The 26,592-nt window shown below is 40.8% G+C and overlaps 1 protein-coding gene across 1 annotated transcript in view; it reads left to right on the top strand.

Moving 5' to 3' along the window:
* Positions 1 to 26,592, top strand: part of sft2d1 (SFT2 domain containing 1) — a 75,224-nt gene that overhangs the window by 13,040 nt on the left and 35,592 nt on the right. Inside the window, exons 2-3 of the mRNA XM_073051097.1 lie at positions 18,400 to 18,486; positions 22,522 to 22,604. Of these exons, the coding sequence (XP_072907198.1) occupies positions 18,400 to 18,486; positions 22,522 to 22,604 (170 nt within the window). The remainder of the gene's footprint in view (positions 1 to 18,399; positions 18,487 to 22,521; positions 22,605 to 26,592) is intronic.

Genomic DNA, 26,592 nt, shown 5'->3' with positions numbered 1-26,592 from the left:
AGTCGTTGAGAGTTGAGTTCCCTGTTGTTAGCTAAAAACCGTTTTTCCGTGGCAAAGGTCACCGATTCCGGACAAATGGAAGCGGACGCACGTGGCCTTCCACCGGCTTTCGCTATTACGGGATCGCTAGCGTTTCTTCTGGTGCGTCTGAGGGGCTGTTCCCACAGACCCTCTTTTTATCCTGACTCACAGGGTCTCAGGTATCAATCAGGTTGGGGGTGATGCAATCCCTCCACCAATCTCCTCCTTGGTTCATTGCCTGGGGTTTTGATTGCATCGTCCAGGATGCAATACACAAGTCCGTCTCCAAGAGACAGTAGCCGGTATCAATGGGTCCGCCTCTCGGAGGCCAGGACACATTCTAACCCTTTTGTAGATTCTGCATGTCTTTCTCTCATTTCCTGTATCTCCTGAATTGACTCAATAGTGATCTTGCGATTCTCACAAAGGAGGGGGCTACCCCGGCACCCTTCGGCCCCTCAGAGCTGTGGTACATGAAAATAAGGCGGTGGGGGCCAAGGAACTTAAAATCATTGAAAAAATTCAAAGCGTGAGAAGTGTCCCATTCTGATATGTCTATCCATGGCCTCCTCAACTGTCAAGATGAAGCCACAATCAGGTTGGAAGAACAACACCTTATATACCGACCGGCTGGGTAGCTTCCAACCTGATGGCATGAGCATTGACTTCTCTAACTTCTGTTAATGCCCCTCCTCCCCTTCTTACCCCATCCCTAATATATTTAGTTTTTTTCCGCCCTCTTTTTTTTCTCTCTCTGCCCATCACTCTGCCTGTTCTCCATCTCCCTCTGGTGCTCCCCTCCCCCTTTCTTTCTCCCTAGGCCTCCCGTCCCATGATCCTTTCCCTTCTCCAGCTCTGTATCCCTTTTGCCAATCACCTTTCTGGCTCTCAGCTTCACCCCTCCCCCTCCTACTTTCAAATCTCTTACTAACTTTCCTTTCAGTTAGTCCTGACGAAGGGTCTCGGCCCGAAATGTCGACAGTGCTTCTCCCTATAGATGCTGCTTGGCCTGCTGTGTTCCACCAGCATTTTGTGTGTGTTGTTTGAATTTCCAGCGTCTGCAGATTTCCTCGTGTTTGCTTTTTAAACTGAGGAGTAAGTTCATCCTTCAGCAGGACAACAATTCAAAGTACATTTCCAGAACAGCCATGGAGTCTTCAAATAATGAGAATTGATTTCCGTGAGTGATCCGGTCAGAGTTCTGACCTTAACCTAATCGAACATTTCTGGCAAGACCTCAAGATTGCTGTCCACCACTACTCCCCATATAACCTACTACAGCTTGAGCAATTTTGCAAGGAGGAATGGGCAAATTTTGCTCCATCGCGTTGTGCAAAGCTAATAAAGATTTATCCACAAAGACTACTGACTAATAGCTGTGACACGTGGTTCAACTAAGTACTAAACAAAGGGGGATGAGTAAAGGGGACTGACATTTCACTTTCTGAATGTTTAGTTTTCCACGCTTTACAATGTTGCATGTTCTTTGAGCTCTATTGTGGGGGAGAAGGAAGCGTGCAATTCACAAATAAAATTTCTCAGTTAAATTGATCAAAATCCCTGGTTGTAATACTCATTTATGTGAACAAAAGGCTGGAGCTGAAACCTTTTACAAAGCACTGTATATCTCTTCATTTTTCCTGTAAGTGTCAGAGGGAAAATGATCCTCAGGTTAGGACATCATAACTTATAGTACTTTGATAATAAATTTACTTTGAACTTTGAAAGTAGCATCTGTGTACTTCTTGTGGTTATTAAAAAGACAAGGCACTTGCTACCCAGGAAGGTGGAGACAAATTAATTGAATGTATATTTTTATGCTCATCTCTGACATTCCTCACAAAGACAGAAATCAGCCTCAGCTCTTCAAATGAGGAAAGGATACTTTAAATTAGCAAAACTCATCCAAATAGTATGCCCAAAACCTGCTGAAAATATTACTATTAATCCTTTGCTATAAGTATTGTCTCTGACCCATTCCAAAAGGCTTGTCATTTGTGTATTCTGAATTATGCCTGAAAGAAATGTGCATACCTACAGTGTATTGTGGATGTTTTCTTGACATACTTGAAAACCATGATTTCTGTTCTTAATTCAGTGGAAATGGCATATGAAGGTGTCTCATTTTCAATTAATAAAAGTATAACATTTTGTACTTTTGTTCAATGTTACCAATGTTAAATTGTGAATAAGTCCATTCATTTGTTGTGCCTTCCAAATCAAGCCCTTCTTCTCAGAAATTGAACAAATCGTTTTATGTCGTCTTCAAAATAAAAGTTTAAAGCATTGACCAACTTCCCACATCAAGTAAAGAAGTATTCCATTGAGAATAAGTCATTTTTCTTCATTGTAAGCTTGCAGAATTGCTGAGCTAAATTACTAAAGTGCCTCTAAAATCCAAGTTGCCATGTAATAGAAATTGAATTTAACTAGAGATTATATTTTGTGACTGCTATATTAAATGAATACATTAAATAAATCTTAGATAATTAGTAAGTATTAGTAATACTTAGTACTAGTTGTAGTTAGTGGTGCCACAGTAGCATAATGGTTAACACTAAGCTGTGACAGCTTGGGGAATTGGAGTTCAGAATTAAGTTCCAGCAACATCTATAAAGATTTTGTATGTTCTCCCTGTGACCATGTAGGTTTCCTCCAGGTGGTCTGGTTTCCTCCCACAGGTCTGGTTTCCTCCCACAGTCCAAAGTCATACTGGTTAGTGGGTTAATTAGTCACTGTAAATTGTCCTCTGATTAGGCTAGGGTTAAATAGGTGAGTTGCTGGGTGACACAGCTCATTGGGCCAGAAGAGTCTGTTCCATGCTGTATCACTAAATAAAATAAATAGTATTTGCAATTCTGCTTTCATTGGTAGTTGTAATGGCATTCTCTTTAGTAGAAACAATGAAAGTAAAGCTATGATTTTAAGACCGTAGATATTCAAGCACATGTTAGTTAGAAAGTTTAAAGAGTATCGGTTGTTCATGTAGGGTGACCCAAAGTTTGCAGAAACTTGAATGATGTAAAAACCTATCTGATAGTCATTCATTGTTTTAACTTAGTGCACATTGAGCAAAGGTCCAGTCATTTTTATCAGCATTTTGAGTGAATTACTTCTAAATGCTGAGAATGAAGTCCAAAAGAGGATTTTTTTAAAATTTGCGATGATTTTAATTACGGCAAATTGCCACCCTCTTTCAATGAGGCATCTATTATTCTTCTTTTAAAAAAGGGCAAAGACCCAACAGAGTGTTCCTCATACAGGCCGATCTCTCTGCTCAATGCTGATGTAAAGATCTTAGCTAAAGTGTTGGCTCATAGATTAGAAACCGTTATTCCCTCCATTATCTCTGATGACCAAACAGGCTTTATTAAAAACCGTCTCCCTTTTTTTAACATTCGGCGTCTATTTAATATTTTATACTCAGTTCCAACTGGGACTCCTGAATGTGTTATCTCCCTTGATGCAGAGAAAGCATTTGATCGTATAGAGTGGAACTACCTTTTTGCAGTCTTAGAAAAATTTGACCTCGGCCAAAGTTTCATCTCTTGGATCCAATTGCTGTACCTGTGTCCTACTGCTTCTGTTCTAACTAATTTTCAGAAATCCCAAGTATTTAATCTCAAATGTGGCACCCGTCAGGGATGCCCCTTAAGTCCCTTTCTCTTTGATTTGGCTATAGAACCTCTGGCGATAGCATTTCGAAATTGTCCTGAATTGACCGGGATTTGGAGAGGGGGTGTTGAGCATAAAGTTTCTCTCTATGCTGATGACTTATTACTCTTTCTCTCAAATCCGTCTACATCCTTACCTCTAATGTTTTCACTTATTGACCAGTTTAGCCAGATCTCTGGCTATAAACTCAACTTACATAAGAGTGAACTTTTCCCAATTAATAAAGAAGCACAATAACTAATATTTCGTGATCTCCCTTTTAAAGTAGTCCATAATCAATTTACTTATCTTGGAATTACAGTCACAAGGAAGTTTAAAGATCTCTTTCATGAAAACTTCGTCAATCTTTCATATGCTATAAAACAGAGTCTGGTACAATGGTCACCTCTATCTATGTCCTTGGTAGGTCGTATTAATGTTGTTAAAAAGTATGTTCTCCCCAAATTTTTATACTTATTTCAATCTATCCCAATTTTTATTCCTAAAGCTTTTTTTGATTCCTTAGACTATTATTTTGTCATATCTGTGGCAGAATAAGCGCTCTAGAATTAATAAAATCCACCTCCAAAGATCTAAAAAAGAGGGTGGCATGGCTTTACCTAACTTTCGCTTATATTACTGGGCAGCTAATATACGTTGTGCTGCCTTCTGGTCTTTCTTCCACGGTCAACCCGAGTGCCCTAACTGGGTGGCAATGGAGTTGAGCTCCACTAAAGAATTATCTATATCTGCACTTCTTGGCTCTGCACTCCCTAGCAGTCTGCCCAGATCAATAGATAGTCCTCTGGTTAGACACACTTTGCGTATATGGGCTCAGTTCAGGAAATGCTATAGTTTCCAGGGGTTTTCCGTTTCTAGCCCTGTCGCACATAATCACCTTTTTTTACCTACTACGTACGATTCAGCATTCCATGTTTGGTACAGGAAGGGCATTAGACATTTTGAAGATCTCTTCATTGATAATCGCTTCGCTTCTTTTCAGCAGCTCTCTGTTAAGTTCAACCTGCCTAACGCTCACTTTTTCAGATATCTCCAAATCCGACACCTTACTGCTCCTTTAATTCCTAACTTTCCTGAAATGCCTGCGAAAAATGCTATGGACTTATTTCTTTCCATTAATCCACTAGGTAAAGGTTTAATATCAATTATCCGAGATAAACTAGCAGCCTTACGACGGGCCCCTGTGGATAAAATTAAAATGGCCTGGGAGCAGGGTTTAAATATCTCCTTATCCGAGGAGAGCTGGGACTCAGTTCTCAAATCAATTAACTCAACCTCCCCTTGTGCTCGCCATTGCCTTCTACAGTTTAAGATTGTTCATAGAGCCCATATGTCTAAATCTAAACTATCTCGATTCTACCCTGGTATTAGTCCGCTCTGTGATAAATGCAAGAGGGGCGTGGCCTCTCTCATCCATATGTACTGGTTCTGTCCTAGCTTGGAGAAATTCTGGAAAGATGTCTTCACTACATTATCGGGTATTCTGAATCAGCACCTAGAACCTAACCCCTTAATTGCTCTGTTCAGTTTTTGGGGCGAGACAGATTTATGTCTGGGTCCAACCAAATGCCGAATACTATCCTTTGCCTCTCTCCTGGCGAGACGCTTGATCCTCCTTAGATGGAGAGATGTTGCCCCGCCCACTCATGCGCAATGGCTTAACGACATTATGGCCTGCTTGGACCTCGAAAAAATTCATTATTCAGTTCTTAATTCGGATCTAAAGTTCCATAAGGTCTGGGGACCTTTTGTCGAGTACTTTCATAACCTTCCTCTTGACTAGGGTTTTTTTTTTTCTTTTTTTCTTCTTTTTGGTCCCTTGCTTTCAGCTCCCTTTTTTTTCTGGTAGTAGGCATTATTATCCTCTGTTACTAAGTGTATTCACAGTCTGGGAGTTTGACTGTCCGGACTTATACTCTTTATACTGTGTGGTGGTTGGTCTGGAGTTGTTGTTTTTTTCTTGTGTTGTGGGGCTTGGGGAGGACACTAAGCTCACTTGTCTTTAATTTAGGTGCTTTTTTGTTAAATTCTCTTCCTTTGTAGCATATTGTTATTGTATGCTTAATCTTGCACTGTATTAATGCTCCTCATTGGGATTTGGGGTTTTTAATTTTGTAAAATGTTTTGAAAAACTAATAAAAAAAAATTTTTTTTAATTTGCGATGATAATAGTTTTAGTTTCAGAAGCCCAAAAAATTGGAGAAGAAAGATTTTAACTTAAAAGTACTTTTGGAATAGGACCATATATGCAGGCTGAAACGTCAGATTTGTCCCTTATGTGCAAAACTCTGCTGTTAATCGAGAACACCAAAAGGCTATGCAGAAATAAAAACCAAAACGCTGAGAAGTATCAGGCAGTGTCTGTTGAAAGAGAAACAGTTAACACTTCAGGTTGAGGACCATCCATCAGAACTCAGCTTGAAGGGCTAAATGTTTCTCTTAATTGATAGGATTTTGGTTGGATCAGTGGTTCCCAAAGTGTGCAATATCACCCTCCTGGGGGCACGGGAGTTTCTAAGGAGGCAATAAAGATAAAGGGGGTTGTGTAGGGGTGCTTGGTAGCAGGAGTGGGGGCAGCTAAGGGATTACAGGCTTAATTTAAGAAATGATCCTCAGTGCCTCATAATTGATTACAATGATCACATAATCACCTTATCTCTTGCTAATCTGCTGTTTTCTTCAATTTTGCTCGAAGCACGTTATACAGTGGCATGCCAAAAGTTTGGGCACCCCTGGTCAAAATTTCTGTTCCTGTGAATAGTTAAGTGAGGAGATGAACTGATCTCCAAAAGTCATAAAGTTAAAGATGAAACATTCTTCTCAAAAATTTAAGCAAGATTGGTGTATTATTTTTGTTTTGTACAATCTTAGAGTGGAAAAAAAGGAAAGGAGCACATGCAAAAGTTTGGGCACCCCAAGAGATTTGAGCTCTCCGATAACTGTTATCAAGGTCTCAGACCTTAATTAGCTTGTTAGGGCTATGGCCTGTTCACAGTCATCATTAGGAAAGGCCAGGTGATGCAAATTTCAAAGCTTTATAAATACCCTGACTCCTTAAATCTTGTCCCAACAATCAGTGATCATGGGCTCCTCTATGCAGCTGCCTAGCACTCTGAAAATTAAAATAAATGATGCCCGCAAAGCAGGAGAAGGCTATAAGAAGATAGCAAAGTGTTTTCAGCTAGCTGTTTCCTCAGTTTGTAATGCAATTAAGAAATGGCAGTTAGCAGGAATAGTGGAGGTTAAGTTGAAGTCTGGAAGACCAAGAAAACTTTCCGAGAAAACTGCTCGTAGGATTGCTAGAAAGGCAAGTCAAAACCCCATTTGACTGCAAAAGACCTTCAGGAAGATTTAGCAGACTCTGGAGTGATGGCGCACTGTTCTACTCTGCAGCGACACCTGCACGAATGTGACCTTCATGGAAGAGTCATCAGAAGAGAACCTGTCCTGTGTCCTCACCAGAAAATTCAGTGTCAGAAGTTTCCAAAGTTACATCTAAACAAGCCCTGTGGACTGATGAAGTTAAAATAGAACTTTTTGGCCGCAATGAGCAAAGGTATGTTTGGAGAAAAAAGGGTGCAGAATTTCATGAAAAAAACACCTCTCCAACTGTTAAACACGGGGGTGGATCGATCATGCTTAGTTAGGACTTGTGTTTCAGCCAGTGGCACGGGGAACATTTCACTGGTGGAGGGAAGAATGAATTCAATTAAATACCAGCAAATTCTGGAAGCAAACATCACATTGTCTGTAAAAAAAAAAAAGCTGATGGCTTCTGCAACAGGATAATGATCCTAAACACACCTCAAAATCCACAGTGGACAACGTCAAGAGGCGCAAGCTGAAGGTTTTGCCATGGCCCTCACAGTCCCCTGACCTAAACATCATCGAAAATCTGTGGATAGACCTCAAAAGAGCAGTGCATGCAAGACAGCCCAAGAATCTCACAGAACTAGAAGCCTTTTGCAAGGAAGAATGGGCAAAAATCCCCCAAACAAGAATTGAAAGACTCTTAGCTGGCTACAGAAAGCGTTTACAAGCTGTGATACTTGCAAAAGGGAGTATTACTAAGTACTGACCACACAGGGTGTCCAAACTTATGCTTCAGGCCCTTTAATCTTTTTTGTTACTTTGAAACTATAAGTGCTAGAAAAACAAGTAATCTTACTTAAAATATTTTTTAAAATGTGTCATCTTTAACTTTATGCCTTTTGGAAATCAGGTCATCTATTACTATTGGGAGACTGTAGGTCTGACACGGTGGTCAGCAGCACAGGAGCGCCGCAGGGAACCATACTCTCTCCGGTCCTGTTCACCCTGTACACATCAGACTTCCAATATAACTCGGAGTCCTGCCATGTGCAGAAGTTCGCTGATGACACGGCCATAGTGGGGTGTGTCAGGAATGGACAGGAGGAGGAGTATAGGAAACTGATACAGGACTTTGTGATATGGTGCAACTCAAACTACCTGCGTCTCAATATCACCAAGACCAAGGAGATGGTGGTGGACTTTAGGAGATCTAGGCCTCATATGGAGCCAGTGATCATTAATGGAGAATGTGTGGAGCAGGTTAAGACCTACAAGTATCTGGGAGTACAGTTAGACGAGAAGCTAGACTGGACTGCCAACACAGATGCCTTGTGCAGGAAGGCACAGAGTCGACTGTACTTCCTTAGAAGGTTGGCATCATTCAATGTCTGCAGTGAGATGCTGAAGATGTTCTATAGGTCAGTTGTGGAGAGCGCCCTCTTCTTTGTGGTGGCGTGTTGGGGAGGAAGCATTAAGAAGAGGGACGCCTCACGTCTTAATAAGCTGGTAAGGAAGGCGGGCTCTGTCGTGGGCAAAGTACTGGAGAGTTTAACATCGGTGGCTGAGCGAAGGGCGCTGAGTAGGCTACGGTCAATTATGGATAACTCTGAACATCCTCTACATAGCACCATCCAGAGACAGAGAAGCAGTTTCAGCGACAGGTTACTATCGATGCAATGCTCCTCAGACAGGATGAAGAGGTCAATACTCCCCAATGCCATTAGGCTTTACAATTCTACCGCCAGGACTTAAGAACTTTTTAAAAGCTATTATTAATGCTTTTTGAGATAGTGATTTAGATGCATATCATATTTTTTACTGAGTTAAGTATTGTATGTAATTAGTTTTGCTACAACAAGTGTATGGGACATTGGAAAAAAGTTGAATTTCCCCATGGGGATGAATAAAGTATCTATCTATCTATCTATCTACTCTCTTAGCTAATCACAGTATCAGAAATTTTGACCAGGGGTGCCCAAACTTTTGCATGCCACTGTAGCTGTTGAAAAGCAATGTGACGCTTCTGTATTTGGAATTTTGTTCAAAATCCCAACTGAGAAAATCAGCGAAACAAGTGCTACAACTGCCCTTACACTTCCTCCCTCACCACCACTCAGGGCCCCAGACGGTCCTTCCAGTTGAGGTGACACTTCACCTGTGAGTCAGCTGGTGTGGTATACTGTGTCCGGTGCTCTCGGTGTGGTCTTTTATATATTGGTGAGACCCGACACAGACTTGGAGACCGTTTCGCTGAACACCTACACTCTGTCCATCAGAGAAAGCAAGATCTCCCAGTGGCCACGCATTTTAATTCCGCGTTCCATTCCCATTCTGATATGTCTATCCATGGCCTCCTCTACTGTCAAGATGAAGCCACACTCATGTTGGAGGAACAACACCTTATATACTGGCTGAGTAGCCTTCAACCTGACGGCATGAACATTGACTTCTCTAACTTCCGTTAATGCCCCTCCTCCCCTTCTTATCCCATCCCTGACATATTTAGTTGTTTGTTTTTTTTCTCTCTCTCTGCCCATCACTCTGCCTGTTCTCCATCTCCCTCTGGTGCTCCCCTCCCCTTTCTTTCTCCCTAGGCCTCCCATCCCATGATCCTTTCCCTTCTCCAGCTCTGTATCCCTTTTGCCAATCACCTTTCCGGCTCACAGCTTCACCCACCCCCTCCGGTCTTCTGCTATCATTTCGCATTTTCCCCTCCCCCTCCTACTTTCAAATCTCTTACTAACTTTCCTTTCAGTTAGTCCTGATAAAGGGTCTCGGCCCGAAACGTCAACAGTGTTTCTCCCTATAGATGCTGCCTGGCGTGTTGCGTTCTGCCAGCATTTTGTATGTGTTGTTTGAAAAAATCATTGTTATCTCTGAGCCCAGCCCACACATTATTGCTGTTCACTACTCAAAGTACATTGTTAGCTAGTACAATTCCCATACTCTTATCACACAGAGACGCAATGCCTGTGAATTAGGGTATGATGATCAAAGGGGTTAAGATCAGAATCTGTCCTTTCAAATGCTCTTGATTGGATTTCTCTACCCCACGGCCCGGCCAAGATATCACTACCCCACTTTATGTACCTGCAAGCAGACAGTCAGGTTTTAAGACCATGAGCAGAATTGGGCCATTTAACCCATCAAGTCTGCTCCACCATTTCATCAAACCTGATCTATTTCGCTCTCAACCTTAATCTCCTGCCTCCTCCCCATACCCTTCATGTCCTGACTAATCAGGAATCTATCGACCTCTGCCTTAAATGTACCCAATGACTTGGCTTCCACAGCCATTCCACAGATTCACCATTCTCTGGCTAAAGAAATTCCTCCTCATTTCTGTTCTAAATGGATGTGCCTCTATTCAGAGGCTATGTTCTCTGGTCTAAGATGCACCCACCATAGGAAACATCCTCTCCACATCCACTCTGTCGAGGCCTTTCAGCATCCGATAAGTTTCATTAAGGTCCCCCTCATTCTTCTGAATTCCAGTGATTGCAGGCCCAGAGCCATCAAACACTCCTCAGATGATAAGCCTTTCAATCCCAGAATTATTTTCATAAACCACCTTTGTACCCTTTTCAATATCAGCACATCCTTTTTTAGATAAAGGATCCAAAACGGCTCACAATACTCAAGTAAGGCCTCACCAATGTTTTATAAAGCCACAACATTACTTCCTTGCTTTTATGTTTTAGTCCTCTTGAAATGACCACTGACTTAGCCTACAAATTAACCTTTAGGGAATCCTGCATAAGGACTTCCAAGTCCCTTTGCATCTCAAATTTTTGAACTTTCTCTCCATTTTGAAAACCTTAGTGTATGACCATCCACTTCCTGACACTGTATTCTTCTACCTGCCACTTTTTTGCGCATTCTCCTAATCCGTCTATGTCCTTCCATATCCTTTCTACTTCCTCAAAACTACCTGCCCCTCGATCTGTCGTCTTTTCGTGTGCAAACTTGGCCGCAAAGCCACCATTGCCTGAGTTAAGATGATAACTTTCCCCTTTATTGATTGCAGCACTTGAGGTTGGACTTAAGCAATAGGCAGTTCACTGTGGGTGTTAGTTCATAAAGAAGCTAGCAGAAGCAGACTAAAGGACTAAGCAGACTTAACTCTCAAGCTGCAGATACAGCACCTTTAAGCAGATGATGGTACATCACCACAGCCAAAAGAGAGAAAGCAGGGAAGGATTCCAAGCCAGACTGAAGCACCAAGTAAAGAAAGGTCCACTACCCAGCATCTGGTTAACCAAATATATAATCACTAGGGAACAAGCTTGCAGACTTAATGGCAAGATTGTTATATTGGACACAATTTGGAGTTGCTGTGTTTCATAGAGACGTGGTTCACCAGATGTTCCAGACGCATAGGTAAAGCCTGAGGGCTTGTCAGTACACTGGATGGACGGGACTGCTGATACGGAAAAGGCAAAAGATAGTGGGGGGTGGGGTCTATGTTTCCTTATAAACTCTTTGTGGTGCTCGGACGCAGTAGTCTTGTCAGACACTTGTTCCCCAATCTGGAACATCTAACAATAAAGCTCTACTTAGCAAGCGAGTTCTCCTGCAAGATCCTGACTGTGGTTAACATACCACCAAAGACTGCTGTTAAACAGGCACTTGAGATATTTTGTGCTGCCATCAGCAAAAATACACCCTATCCTGATGTCTTATAAATCATTATCAAAAAATTAGATCAAACTTGTTTGAAGAAATCTCTGCCCGCAGTACTAGGGTTTCCAACACACTCGACCACTGCTACACTATGTTTATGAATGCTGCCATTCCATGTCTAGACTGCATTTCGGGAAATCTGATCCTCTGACCTGCATACAGGCAGAGAAAAAAGACAAGGTTCCAGAGGTAAGGACAACAAAGAGGTAGTTGTGGGAGACAGGAGCAGGATTGCTTCAAGGCAGTGGATCTGACCAAATATGGTACAGTTGTCACAGACTTTATAAAAGTACTAGATGAGTGTGTTCCCACAAAATCATTCAGTCTTTCCCTACCAAAGCCCAGGATGAACTATTGAGATCCACAATCTACTGAGGGCCAGATCAGTGCCATTCAGGTCTGGCGACCAAGTAAGAAACAGAAGGTCCAGGTACAATCTCCAGAAAGCCATCTCAAGTGTGAAATGGCAGTTCCCGACCAAACTTGAATCACTGAAGGATGCTAACAGTTGTGGCAGGGATTGAATGCTATTACCTCTTAGAAGGTGAAACAAACAACATAGGTGACAACAAGGCTTCACTCCCAGATGAGCTCAATGCCTTGTATGCTCACTTTGATCAACAAAACTTGGAGGAACCTCCATGAACTTCCACAGCCCCCGATGACCTTGTGATTTCGCTTTCTGAGGCTGACATGGAAAGCATCCTTCAGGAGGGTGAACCCACAGATACAGAGGGTGAGTCTGTTGGGATCATATACTGTGTCTGGTGCTCCTGGTGTGGCCTTCTGTATATCAGTGAGACCCGTGTAGATTGGGAGACTGCTTTGCTGAGCACCTACGCTCCATCCGCCAGAAGAAGTGGGATCTCCCAGTGGCCATCAACTTTAATTCCACTTCCCATTCCCATTCCAGTATGTCTATCCATGGCCTCTTCTACTGTCATGATGAGGCCACGCTCAGGTTGGAGGAACAGCACCTTAAGTGCTGCCTGGGTAGCCTCCAACCTGATGGCATAAACATTGATTTCTCAAACTTCCGGTAATGCCCCTGTCCCCACCCCCCTTACCATTCCACGGCCCCTTTTCCATCTCGCCTTATCTCCTTGCCTGTCCATCACCTCTCTCTGGTGCTGTTCCCCTTCTATCCTTTCCTATTAGAATCCCCCTTCAACAGCCCTGTACCTCTTAATCCAATTAACTTCCCAGCTCTTTACTTCACCCCTTCTGCTCCCAGTTTCACCTACCACCTTGTGTTTCTCCCTCCCCACTCCCCACCTTTTAACTCGACTCATCTTTTTTTACTCCAGTCCTTCAGTGCTGAAGGATCTCAGCCCAAGACGTAGACTGCCTGGCCTGCTGAGCTCCTCCAGCATTTTGTGTATTTTGCTTGGATTCCCAGTATCTGCAGTTTTCCTCATGTTTCTGTTTGCATCTGCTGGCATGTAAGCCTTATTATCAGGCTGTTAATTTGAATACCTGTAGTCAGTCAACACACACAAAATGCTAGTGGAACGCAGCAGGTCAGGCAACATCTATAGGAAGAAACACTGTCGACATTTCGGGCCGAGACCCTTCGTCAGTTAGAAGGTGTATGTATTCCGCCAGCATTTTGTGTGTGATGCTTGAATTTCCAGCACCTGCAGATTTCCTTGTGTTGACCTGTAGTCAGTTGCAGAGTATCTGTATTGGGCTGCTTAAGTCCAATCCTGTGCCCTGAATGTCTGCAGAATTCCTAGTTTTCTAGGTGAAAAATCTGCCACTGAGAATAATGTTTTGCATCTTTAATTTTTTTTAGCATTTACTGAATGATTTTGTGTTTTTTTTTCTGTTGAAGACATCCGGAAATATTCATAAAAGTGACAGCTTTTACAACAGTGAGCTTGAGGCTGGACACTCAATAGCTTTGAAATAGCTCAGAAAACTCTGCTCCACATAAGACCAGTACAGTACAGTTCTGGACATGAGCATCCAATAATCTCAGTGTAGTGGAAGATTGCTTTCCTATTTCTTCTGTTCTCAGTGAAACTTGGGTTATGAATATATCGTGAAGTAAAGCTCGTGAGCTGGTACTCACCAGTATAACACTGCAGATATTTGTTGGCTAGTCTTCTATAAAAAATGGTGTTGACATGGTTAAGAGTCCTAAGTTGCTAAGCTTGGAAGATTTCTAAGAATGACCCAATAGATTCAGAATTGAAAGGGAGAAATAGGAAGAAATCTTGTGAAAGGTGATGAATTCACCCAATTCCTAATGAATGATGTGTAATGCCCTGGGAAAGGTTTCACTGCTAATGTAATGGTTTTTCTGTAGCAGCAGTGTTTGGGTTATGACCAGAGATAACGGGGCCTTTGAACAATGCGCCATCCAGTGAAGGGATTATTTTTTCCTTGATGTGTGCCTGAGAGCAAGCTGTTCGAGGTCTTTTGTCCAGTGGAAGATGAAGAAAGAAGATGCCTGAAAGGAGTGGACTTGGACAGGGGCCGGGAGTCAACGAAGCCCGGGGAAATCAATGGAGGACCATCGAAAGGGAAACCGTGAGCTCCAACGTGCACATTAGAGTAACACATCATGCAGCATCCACACAAGGTCTTGCACCTCACAGTTCACACGTTTGGCGTGGCCAGAGGCTATCTTCCATAGACTAACACCGCTGGCTGAATCTAAGGGTTACAGATGTATATTGTAGTAATGAACATTTGGCTGAATCAAAGGTGGTGATGAATCAGCACACAGGAGTGAGATTGAAAATCTGGCTGAGTGGTGCCACACTCAACCTCTCACTCAAAGTCAGCAAGACCAAGGAGTTGAATTGTGATGCAAGGAGAAGGAAACCACAGGTTATAAGCCAGTTCTCATTGGAGGATGAGAGGTGGAGAGAGTCAGCAATCTTAAATTCCTTGGTATTATTAGTTCAGAGGATTTGTCCTGGGTCCCATCACACCAGTGCCATTAAGAAGAAAATACGATAGCGCCTCTACTGCCTCAGAAGTTTGAGAAAATTTGGCATGACATCTAAAACTTAGATTTGTGCTGGAGAATAGATTTACTGGTCATATCACATTCTGGTATGGGATCACCAATGCCCTTGAATGGAAAATCGTACAAATAGTAGTTGATACAGCCCAGACCATCATGGGTAAAGCCCTCCCCACCACTTACCACATCTACATCGACTGTTTTTGGAGGAAAGCAGCATCCATCATCAAGAATCCCCCTACCCAGGCCATGTCTCCTCTCGTGCTGTCATTAGGAAGAAGGTACAAGAGCATCAGGACCCACACCATCTGATTCAGGAAAGTATTACCCCTCAACCATCAGGCTCGTGAACCAGAGGAGATAACTTCACTCACCTTTACTTGCCCCATCTCTGAACTGCTGCCATAATCTGTGGACTCACTTTCAAGGGCTCTTCCTCTCGTGTTCTTGATACATATTGCTTGTTTGTTTGTTTGTTTATTTATTTATTTTGTATTTGCGCAGTTTATTGCCTTTTGTTCATTAGTCACACACACAAAACGCTTGGAGGAACTCAGCGTGCCTGACAGCACCTATGATAAAGCGTACAGTCGATGTCTTGAGCCAAGACCCTTCATCCTCCGCCTGAAGTGGTGACTATACTCGTCCATAGATGCTGCCTGGCTTACTGAGTTCCCCCAGCATTTTGTGTGTGTCGTTTGGATTTCCAGCATCTACAGGTTTTCTCTTGTTTGTGTTTGCACATTAGTTGTTTCTCTTTCATGCAGTTTTTCATTGATTCTATTGTGTTACTTGGATTTACTGTTTATGACAGCAAGAAAATGAATCTCAGGGTGACATGTGTACTTTGATAATAAATTACTGCACTTGTTTCTTTCATGCTTCCTAAGGATAAATATGAGGAACTGATGTGGTAAGTTTTCCTATTATGATATCCCAATGCATTGTGTATAGCAAATACAGTGGACTCTGGTTAATTGAGACACATTGGGACCAGTACTTGGCCCATTTAAGTGGTTGCCCCAATTAGCAGAAGTTTCATAGGAAATAGTTAAATGCTATAAAAAAGACAAACTATTGTTTAACTAGCAATTAATGTATTTAAATGAAACAGAACAAATTAGAACTACCAATACCTCTAAAGTACCATAAGACTGTATAAGCTCTTAATAGTTATTGACGGAAGAATTTATCTGCCATGTTCTTTTGATTATAAATGAACAAAATCACTGCAGACTGGTGCAGATAGTGGACTGTTTTCATATAATGTTTCAGATGATTCCATCCTCCAAATCTTCATTTTTGTTGTAACATTTAAAATGATTGTTGATACCTTTATAATTCTTAATTTGTTAAAGTAGTGAAATTGTTTCAGTTTCACTCTCAACCATTTCTGGCATCTCCAGGCCTGAATGCTTGAAACCATAGTGAGCAAAACATTCTGAGTTTTTCTGCTTTTTCACCAGCTATCGGTGACAAAGCTCACTGCTTTTTGAACACAAACACACATAACTACATTATTTAAAAACTGTTTGCTCCAAGTACAGTGTAGTGTCCATCAGCTACATAAGTGCACATGACTGACCCTAGTTAGAAACTTCAACAACAAACTCCTGCCCCAATTAAGCAGCATGGTCCCAAATAAACAAAGGAAAACCAAGCTATTTTCTCAATTTAGTTTTTGTTCTTTGAGTTGTCCGTAATAAATCGCTGTTCTGAATAAGCAATGGCCCAATTAACCAGAATTCACTGTACTATGTGAAATTTTACTTACAAATAATTTTTTTTTAGTATGCTGCGAGAAATATCAGGGTTCTCCATCAGAAATTTCTAGAGATTAAGAAGGCACAGCAGAGTTTCCTGCCAGAGGCATAAGGAGTTTGGAATGGATAAGAACAATCAGTATCATGCTACAGCATATAAATAGGAGAGGTGCATTAAAGAACTATGGAAGTAGATTCTTCATTTGAACATTTTAATACTTGAATTGCCTTTTGATAGAGTTTATACCTATCAGATCTCTCTGCGTTGTGTTCTAATTGATTACTATTCTACCAGATGCAACTACCACAGAGAGTCGAACTCCTCAAATAATTTTTTCTCAAGGAAAGGGAGTTTTATATATCTCTAAACCAGTGATCGGTAAAAGAAAGTTTAAAAAACTTTACTATTTATGTTTAATATGTATAGGGATACTACCTCAACTGGAACTAGTTTTTAAAAATTCATACATTGTTTTCTATAATATACTGTTATTTGTCTTTGTATAAAGTTCTGTGCTATATTTAACACAAATTGTCAATTGTTTATAAATATTCAAGGAATGGATATGTTTATTTTTGATTGTTCAGTTCCAAAATTTCTGCCTTGCCTCCATACCGTAAGTCTCTCAGGAAAATACATTTAACTCTTTATTTCGTGCCGTGGGGGACTGATGTCTTTCTTCCAACTACTTCTATGGCTTTCTGTATTTTATGACTATCTGGAGAAGACAAATCTCTGAGTATCAAATCTTTGATACTAAAATGAACACTTGAACCTTTCTTTATAAAATAACTTTCTTAAAAAAGAATTGGTTATATCACCTTTATTTAAAATTATTTTAATTTATTTTTCTTTGCCCTCTATAATTTGAAGCAGTGAGTATAAATGCTGGTTAAAGATCTTAAAAGTATTTGGGGATATTTCATTAGCTATTCAGCTCTCATAGTTATAGCTCAGAACTGAACCATTTGTATTGTATTCTTTTGGTATGCTGAATTAAAAAAAATAACATTAATGGGAGCATTTTTCATGAGTATTTCAATGGATCTGGTTTTAATTTTGATTCTTAAATTAATAATTTAATATTTTTACGGAGTCATTTGTTAATAGCATAGTACACTTGCATAATTAGACCATAAGATATAGGAGCAGAATTAAGCCATTTCATTTTCCCTCTCAGCCTCAATCTCCTGCCTTCTTCCTGTGTTCTTTCATGCCCTGACTAATCAAAAATCTGTCAACCTCTGCCTTAAATATATTCAATGACTTGGCTTCCACAGCCGCCTGTGGCAACGAATTCCACGTTCATCACTCTCTTGCTAAAGAAATTCCTCCTCATCTCCATTCTAAAAGGATGTCCCTCTATTCTGAGGCAGTGTCCTCTGGTCCTAGACTCTCCCACCATAGGAAACATCCTCTCCACATTCACTTTATTGAGGCATTTCACCATATGATGGGTTTCAATGAGGTCGCCCCTAGTTCTTCTGAATTCCAGTGAATACAGGCCCAGAGCCATCAAATGCTCTTCATAGACAAGCCATTTTGTCCTGGGATCCTGGAAACTATAATACTGTTGTTTACTTCAAGATAAATTGATCAGAAATGACTTCTAATTTTATACAATATTGAACAAATGTAATTCAAGTAAGATTTACATTTTTAACATTCCTGAATTTTAATATCTTGGATCTGATTTCAATTTTCATTTTAAATTTCATCTTCAAAAACTGGTATAAAGCTGTCTGAAAGTTTAATTTTGGGTTAGCCTTTTAGTTTCTGATGAATATTTTTCCTTTGCTCTCCATTTTTTAGAGTTATAATTCCAAATATTTAAGTGCATATAGTTTAACTAGATGTATTCAAAAAGCTTATCAAGGAAATTCACCATTTTTCATTTAAGGTATATTTTCATAATTTTTACATGAATATTGGGAAAATGTTTCTTAAGTTTATTCTTTTATTTTAAGGTGCTCGATTCAACGTCACTTAACTTTGGGACGAGGGTGAAATGGTTTGCGATATGCTTTGTCTTTGGAGTTTTTTGCTCAATTCTTGTAAGTAGCTGTACTCTGTTGCTTTTTCATTTGTCATGTTAATAATTTAAAACATTCCAGGTCAAAGTTATTGCTTAAAAGATATAAAAACATTTTATAAGTCACTTGGCCTCCAGATCACTGTAACTATTGTTCCTATTTCTCGAATGGTCCCTGCACAAGTTCTTATTTGTCCTCCTAAAATGTATCTCTTCATGATTAAATTCCCTGTGCCTTTGCTCTGCCCATTTTATCAGCTCATCAGTATCATTCTTTAGCTAAGATTGCCCTCCTCACTATCAACACTACTTCTAATTTTCATACAACAACACACACAAAATGCTGGTGGAACACAGCAGGCCAGGCAGCATCTATAGGGAGAGGCGCTGTCGACGTTTCGGGCCAAGACCCTTCGTCAGGACTAACCGAAAGGAAAGATAGTAAGAGATTTGAAAGTAGTTGGGGGAGGGGGAAATGCAAAATGATAGGAGAAGACTGGAGGGGGTGGAATGAAGCTAAGAGCTGGAAAGGTGATTGGCAAAAGTGATACAGAGCTGGAGAAGGGAAAGGATCATGGGATGGGAGGCCTCAGGAGAAAGAAAGGGCGGGGGGGGGGGGAAGCACCAGAGGGAGATGGAGAACAGGCAGACAACTAAATACGTCAGGGATGGGGTAAGAAGGGGAGGAGGGGCATTAACGGAAGTTAGAGAAGTCAATGTTCATGCCATCAGGTTGAAGGCTACTCAGCCAGTATATAAAGTGTTGTTCCTCCAACCTGAGTGTGGCTTCATCTTGATAGTAGAGGAGGCCATGGATAGACATATCGGAATGGGACGTGGAATTAAAATGTGTGGCCACTGGGAGATCCTGCTTTCTCTGGCGGACCAATCGTAGGTGTTCAGCGAAATGGTCTCCCAGTCTGCATCGGGTCTCACCAATATATCGAAGGCCACACTGAGAGCACCGGACACAGTATACCACACCAGCCGACTCACAGGTGAAGTGTCGCCTCACCTGGAAGGACTGTCTGAGGCCCTGAATGGTGGTGAGGGAGGAAGTGTAAGGGCAGGTGTAGTACTTGTTCTGCTTACGAGGATAAGTGCCAGGAGGGAGATCGGTGGGAAGTGATGGAGGGGGACAAGTGGACAAGGGAGTTGCGTAGGGAGCGATCCCTGTGCAAAGCAGAAAGGAGGGGAAGGGAAAGATGTGCTTAGTAATGGGATCCCATTGGAGGTGGCGGAAGTTACAGAGAATTATACGTTGGACCTGGAGGCTGGTGGGGTGGTAGGTGAGGACAAGGGGAACCCTATCCCGAGTGGGGTGGCGGGCAGATGGGGTGAGGACAGATGTGCAGGAAATGGGAGAGAGGCGTTTGAGAGCAGAGTTGATGGTGGAAGAAGGGAAACCCCTTTCTTTAAAAAAGGAAGACATCTCCTTCGTCCTGGAATGAAAAGCCTCATCCTGAGAGCAGATGCGGCGGAGACAGAGGAATTGTGAGAAGGGGATAGCATTTTTGCAAGAGACGGGGGGAAGAGGAATAGTCCAGGTAGCTGTGAGAGTCTGTAGGCTTATAGTAGATATCAGTAGATAAGCCGTCTCCAGAGATGGAGACAGAAAGATCAAGAAAGGGGAGGGAGGTGTCGGAAATGGACCAGGTAAATTTAAGGGCAGGGTGAAAGTTGGAGGCAAAGTTAATGAAGTCAATGAGCTCAGCATGCATGCAGGAGGCAGCGCCAATGCAGTCATCGATGTAGCGAAGGAAAAGAGGGGGACGGATACCCGTATAGACTTGGAACATGGACTGTTCCACAAAGCCAACAAAAAGGCAGGCATAACTGGGACCCATGCGGGTGCCCATGGCTACACCCTTGGTTTGGAGGAAGTGGGAGGAGCCAAGTTGCCAAAAACGATTTGAATATATATCATTTGAAGTTTTTAACAGTACATAACTTTGACACAGTTATGACAATATGAATGCAATGAATATTTAGCTACTAGGTTGAGTAGTGGCACATAATGACTTGAAGAACCACTTTGCTAGTCCAATATCATCCCAGTTAATTTCCTCAAACATTTGGCCTTCCGAGTGCCCCTTTCTAAGTAAAATTAACTGAAATTAATTCTTGGGTCTTTAAATCTATTATATGGTTTGACCTGAAAAATAAATTTAATCAATACCTTTGGCATCACAAAAAATCCAGTACACTTTAAGGGAGACATAAATGCACCATAGAGCATGTTGGCAATGCTCATATTACTCACATTATGATCCATTTTGATATAGAAAAGTATTTTTATTTATTTTCAGTAGTTTAATATAGTCATAATGTTAACAGCAATACTTTGCATTCAGCAATAAGGGGCACTTATATGCCTACTCTTCAGTTCCACAGCTAAATTTTTTTTGTCCCAGTCACTAAGCCTTAAAAATGTACATTCATCATATGAAGGTTTTAATTGTATAGAATTTTGCTGTGTGCTAATCATACTTTACCTGGCAAGCTGGTTTCTGCATTCTTGAAAGCTATATTGCAACATAAATTTCACTCTGAGCTATCTTTTATTTTTTTTTAATACAAACAATGTTTCTGCTTTTTTGTTTTAAATTGTCCCTGCCTAACTTGGCAGTTATTTATAATTTAAATTAGTTTTGAAATCAAGACCACAGTTTTGAAATTTGCAGATGATACCAAAAAGAGGATAATCATCAATCCCTTACTGCAAATTACAGAGAAAATTAATAAGTGAACAGAATTGGTAAATTAATTTCAATATTGTTTTATATGAGGTATTGCATTTTAATGTCAATTAAATGCATTAATTGTAACCTGTTGTAACCTACAACAACCTTGTACACTATCCACAATATCTTCATGTCATTTGCAAACCTATACCAATCCACCCTTTCATTTCCTCATCCAAGTTTATTAAAGTCACAAAGAGCATGGGTCCCAGAACAGATCCCTGTGAGGCAATGCTGGTCAACTTCTTCCAGGCAGAATACCTCCATCTACTAGATAGATAGATAGATAGATAGATAGATACTTTATTCATCCCCATGGGGAAATTCAACTTTTTTCCAATGTCCCATACACTTGTTGTAGCAAAACTAATTGCATACAATACTTAACTCAGTAAAAAAAATATGATATGCATCTAAATCACTATCTCAAAAAGCATTAATAATAGCTTTTAAAAAGTTCTTAAGTCCTGGCGGTAAGTACTACCACCTTCGGCCTTCTGTGGGCAAACCAGTTCTGAATCTGTGCAGCTAATTCAGGTTTCCCTGGATCCCATGCCTCCTGACTTTCTGAATGAGCCTAATACTATATGAAATTAATTAAGTAAACCAGAATGAATCATATAAACTGAAGATAATCCTATTATTGGATATAGTTAATTTTATGTTTATTTTACACTTAAATCTCAAGTATATCTATGTTGCATAAGGAAAATATTTTTTCCAGATGCATGTACTCTCAGATTAGATAGCTGAGCAATACAGGTTGAGGTCTAGAGAGAGAGAAGTAAGCAGGATGTGATTTCATACAATTCAGTTGCTTACTTTTTGGACAGGAATGGCAGGTTAACAATTTTCCTATTAATATGGACACCTTTCTCTGTTGTTTTAGTAAGAAGCTAATATACATATTTAGCAATTTCATGAAAATCACAGGAATATTAAGAATAGGATGAACATTCATAGAGCTAACAATGGAGCAACATAAATTGGCCACATCTGATGGCAGTTCATAATTCACACATGTCTGGCTTGCTATAAATAGCTAGTCAATTTAACAATTATAATCTGTCATATTCATACACTATTATCCATTTTAGTCAAATCTGGTTGACAATCAGCTAGTCCATTATCCATGTGAAAACTGAAACTTTTTAAAAAATATAAACTGAAGTTGTCATTTTATTTTCTTCAGTACATTGTTGTAGAAATTTAATATAGATGAAGTTCACGTACAGTATAAACAGTCAACAGCTTAGCAGGTCACATGATTATTAATTAATAATTACCTTTTGCATTGTGTACTCTTGTTTCAGGGAACAGTTTTGCTCTGGCTTCCTAATGGAATAAAATTATTTGCACTCTTTTACACATTAGGAAATATTGCTGCAGTTGCCAGGTGAGTGTTTACAATGCTTTACTGTACATCAAAGTATTTGTTATGAGCCATATGCCTTTGCCCATCCTGTCTCTAGTTCATTGGTTTACCCAGTATTGCCAGTAAATTTTCAGAATGGAATATCATTTCTATTATGCCCATTTCTGTGGAACTACTATTTTACATTGATGAGAAAGATCTCCAGATCATTCACTGCTAATATAGACCATTTGCTTCCATTTTCTACTTTCATGCTACGTATTTATTACCTTATGTTTTAAAGTAAAATCCATCACCATTTAACCTTTCTAATGAACTCTTCTCCCTCCTGCCATCTGGCAAAAGGTACCGAAGCATTCGGGCTCTCACAGCCAGACTGTGCAACAGTTTCTTCCCCCAAGCCATCAGACTCCTTAATACTCAGAGTCCAGACTGACATCTACATCATTTATTATTATATTGTAATTTGTCCTCTACTATGCCTATTGTCTTGTTTATATAATTATTGTACTGCCCTGCACTGTTTTGTGCACTTTATGTAGTCCTGTGCAGGTCTGTAGTCTAGTGCAGTTTTTTATGTTTTATGTAGTCTAGTGTACCCTTGTGCTGTCTCGTGTAGTTTTGTGTTTCATGTAGCACCAGGGTCCTGGAGGAACGTCGTTCCGTTTTTGCTGTGTACTGTACCAGCAGTTTATGGTCAAAATGACAATAAACTTGACTTGACTTGAGTTCATTTTTATTGGTCCAATGTGACCAGATAGTTTGACATTATTAGCGATAGTTCAGCAAAATTCTGCTTTGAAAAGTTACTTTAAATTTTCGTCTGTAGCTACTTTTACAACATTAAAATTAGACCAAAATTCTGTCCTTCAGATAATTTAAGCTGATTGTACATGCATTTCATAGAACACATAAAAAAGTATAGACCATTTTCTAAATGGAGAGAAAATTTAAAGATCTGAAATGCAAAGCAACTTGGGGGTCCTTGTGCAGGATTTCCTAAAGGTTAATTTGCAGGTGGAGTTGGTGGTGAGGAAGGCAAATGCAGTGTTAGCATTCATTCCGAGAGGACTAGAATATATATAGAATATAAAAGCAAGGATTTGATGTTGAGGCTTTATAAGGCACTGGTGAGGCCTCACTTAGAGTATTGTGAGCAGTTTTGGGGCCCCTTATCTAAGAAAGCATATGCTGACATTGGAGAGAGTTCAAAGAGGTTCACAAAAATGATTACAGGATTGAAAGGTTTATTATATAAGAATTGGGGGGAGGGATCTCGTTGAAACCTATCGAATGTTGAAAGGCCTCAACAGAGTGGATGTAGAGAGAATGGTTCCTATGATAAGCAGTCTAAGACCAAAGGGTCTACATAGAATATAATAGCCTTGGAATAGAATGAAAATGAGGAGGAATTTCTTTTGCTGGAGAGTGGTGAATCTGTGGAATTTGTTGCCACAGGCAGCTGTGGAGGCCAAGTCATTGGCTTTAATGGCAGAGGTTAATAGATTCTTGACTAGTCAGGGCATGAAGGGATACGGGGTGAAGACAGGAGATTGGGGCTGAGGCAATGAAATGATGGAGCAGACTCGATGGACCAAATGGCCTAATTCTGCTCCAGTATTTAGAGTCATAAAGATCTACAGCACAGAAGCAAACCCTTCTGCCTATCTGGTTTATGCTGAAACCATTTAAACTGCCTACACCCTTCGACCTGCACCAGAACCCTAGCCCTCCATGTCCCTACTATCCGTGTACCTATCACTTAAACATTGAAATCAAGTTCGCATGAGCCACTTGTGCTGGCAGCTCATTCTACACTATCACGACCCTCTGAGTGAGGTTTCCCCTGATGTTCCTCTTAAACTTCTTACGTTTCACCCTTAACTAATGACCTCCAGTTATAGTCCCACCCAACCTCAGTGGAAAAAGTCTGCTTGCACTTACCCTATTTATACCCCGCATAATTTTGTATACCTCTATCAAATCTTCTATGTTCTGAGGAATAAAGTCCTTACCTGTTCAATCTTTCCATATAACTTCAGTCCTCCAGGCCCAGCAACATCGTTATAAACTTTCTCTGTACTGTTTTAACCTTATTTACATCTTTCCTGTAGGTAGGTGACCAAAGCTGCACACAATATTCCAAATTAGGCCTCACCAACATCCTGTGCAACTTCAATATAACATTCCATCTCCTGTACTCAGTACATTAATTTATGAAGGCCAATGTGCCAAAAGCTTTCTTTATGACCCTATCTGGCTGTGACACCACTTTCAATAAATTATGGTCCTGTATTCGCAGATCCTTTTGTTCTACCACACTCCTCAGTGCGCTGCCGTTAACTGTGTAAGATCTACCCTGGGTGGCCTACCAAAGTGCAAAACCTACTTACCTGCATTAAATTCCATCTGCCATTTTCCCAGCTGATGACGATCCCTCTGTAACCCATAATAGCCTTCCTCACTGTCCACTATACCCTCAGTCTTGGTGTCATCCGTAAATTTGCTGTTCTAGTTAACCACATTAACATCTAGATCATTGATATAGATGACAAACAACAAAGGACCCAGCACCAAGTCCTGCAGCACACCACTAATCACAGGCCTCCAGTCTCTGGCTTCTCCCACAAAGCCAGTGACTAATCTAATTTACTACCTCATCCTGAATGCCGAACAACTGAACCTTCTTGACCAGCCTCCCATGCGGGACATTGTCAAATGCCTTACGAAAGTCCATGAGAAACATCATGCACTGCCTTGTCTTCATCTACTTTCCTCCTAACTTCATTGAAAAGGTTAGACATGACCTATCACGTACAAAGCCATGCTGACTATCCTTAATGGCTAACCAAATGCTTATATATTTGGTCCCTTCTAATAACTTCTAATAACTTTCCCACAATTGATGTCAGACTCACCAACTTGTAATTTCCTGGTTTATGTTTGGAGCCTTTTTTAAGCAGCGGAACAACATTGGCTATCCTCCAATCCTCTGGTACTTCTCCTGTCGCTAAGGATAATTTAATTATCTCTGCTAGGACACCGGCAATTTCTGCATTTGCCTCCCCTTAGGATCAGAGGGAACACCTTGTCAGGCCCTGGTGATTTTCCACCCTGATTTGTCTCAGAGTAGCAAACATCTCCTGAGTAAACACAGATGCAAAGCATTCATTTAAGATCATTCCATCTGTCTTGGATTCACACATGGATTACCATTCTGGCCGTCCAGAGAACAAATTTTGTCCCTTGCAATGCCGCCTTTTAGCCTGCACGAGGAAATCCGCAGATGCTGGAAATTCAAGCAACACACACAAAATGCTGGTGGAACACAGCAGGCCAGGCAGCATCTATAAGGAGAAGCACTGTCGACATTTCGGGCCGAGACCCTTCATCAGGAGGTCTTGGCCCAAAATGTCAACAGTGCTTCTCCTTATAGATGCTGCCTGGCCTGCTGTGTTCCACCAGTATTTTGTGTGTGTTCCTTGTTTTAGCCTTCCTGATTTACTTCTTAAGTGTTCTCGTACATTTCTTGTACTCCTTAAGCAACTATTTTGTTCCTACTTGCCAATACCTGCTATGCTCCTCCTTTTTTCTCTTAACCAGGGCCTCAATATCCGTTGAAAACCAAGGCTCTCTACACTTTTTACCTTTACCTTTTATTCCAACAGGCACATTCAAGCTTTGTACTCTCAAAATTTTGTTTTTGAAGGCCTCCCATTTGCCATTCATTTCTGATACCATCAGAATTGACCTTTCTCCAATTTAGAATCTCAACCCATGGACCAGCTCTATCTTTTTGCATATTTACTTTGAAACTAATGGCTTTACTAGATGCAAAGTGTTCCCCTACACAAACTTCTGACACCTGCCCTGTCTCATTCCCTAATAGCAGATAGGGCATCGAATGTTCTCTCATTGGGACTTCCTATGGACTGCTGAAGGAAACTTTTCTGAACACATTTGACAAACTCTATCCCATATAGTCCTTTTACAGTAAACCACACAAATG

Source organism: Hemitrygon akajei, chromosome 7 (assembly GCF_048418815.1).
Source record: "Hemitrygon akajei chromosome 7, sHemAka1.3, whole genome shotgun sequence".
NCBI lineage: Eukaryota > Metazoa > Chordata > Chondrichthyes > Myliobatiformes > Dasyatidae > Hemitrygon > Hemitrygon akajei.
This window is presented reverse-complemented; position numbering and strand designations above follow the sequence as displayed.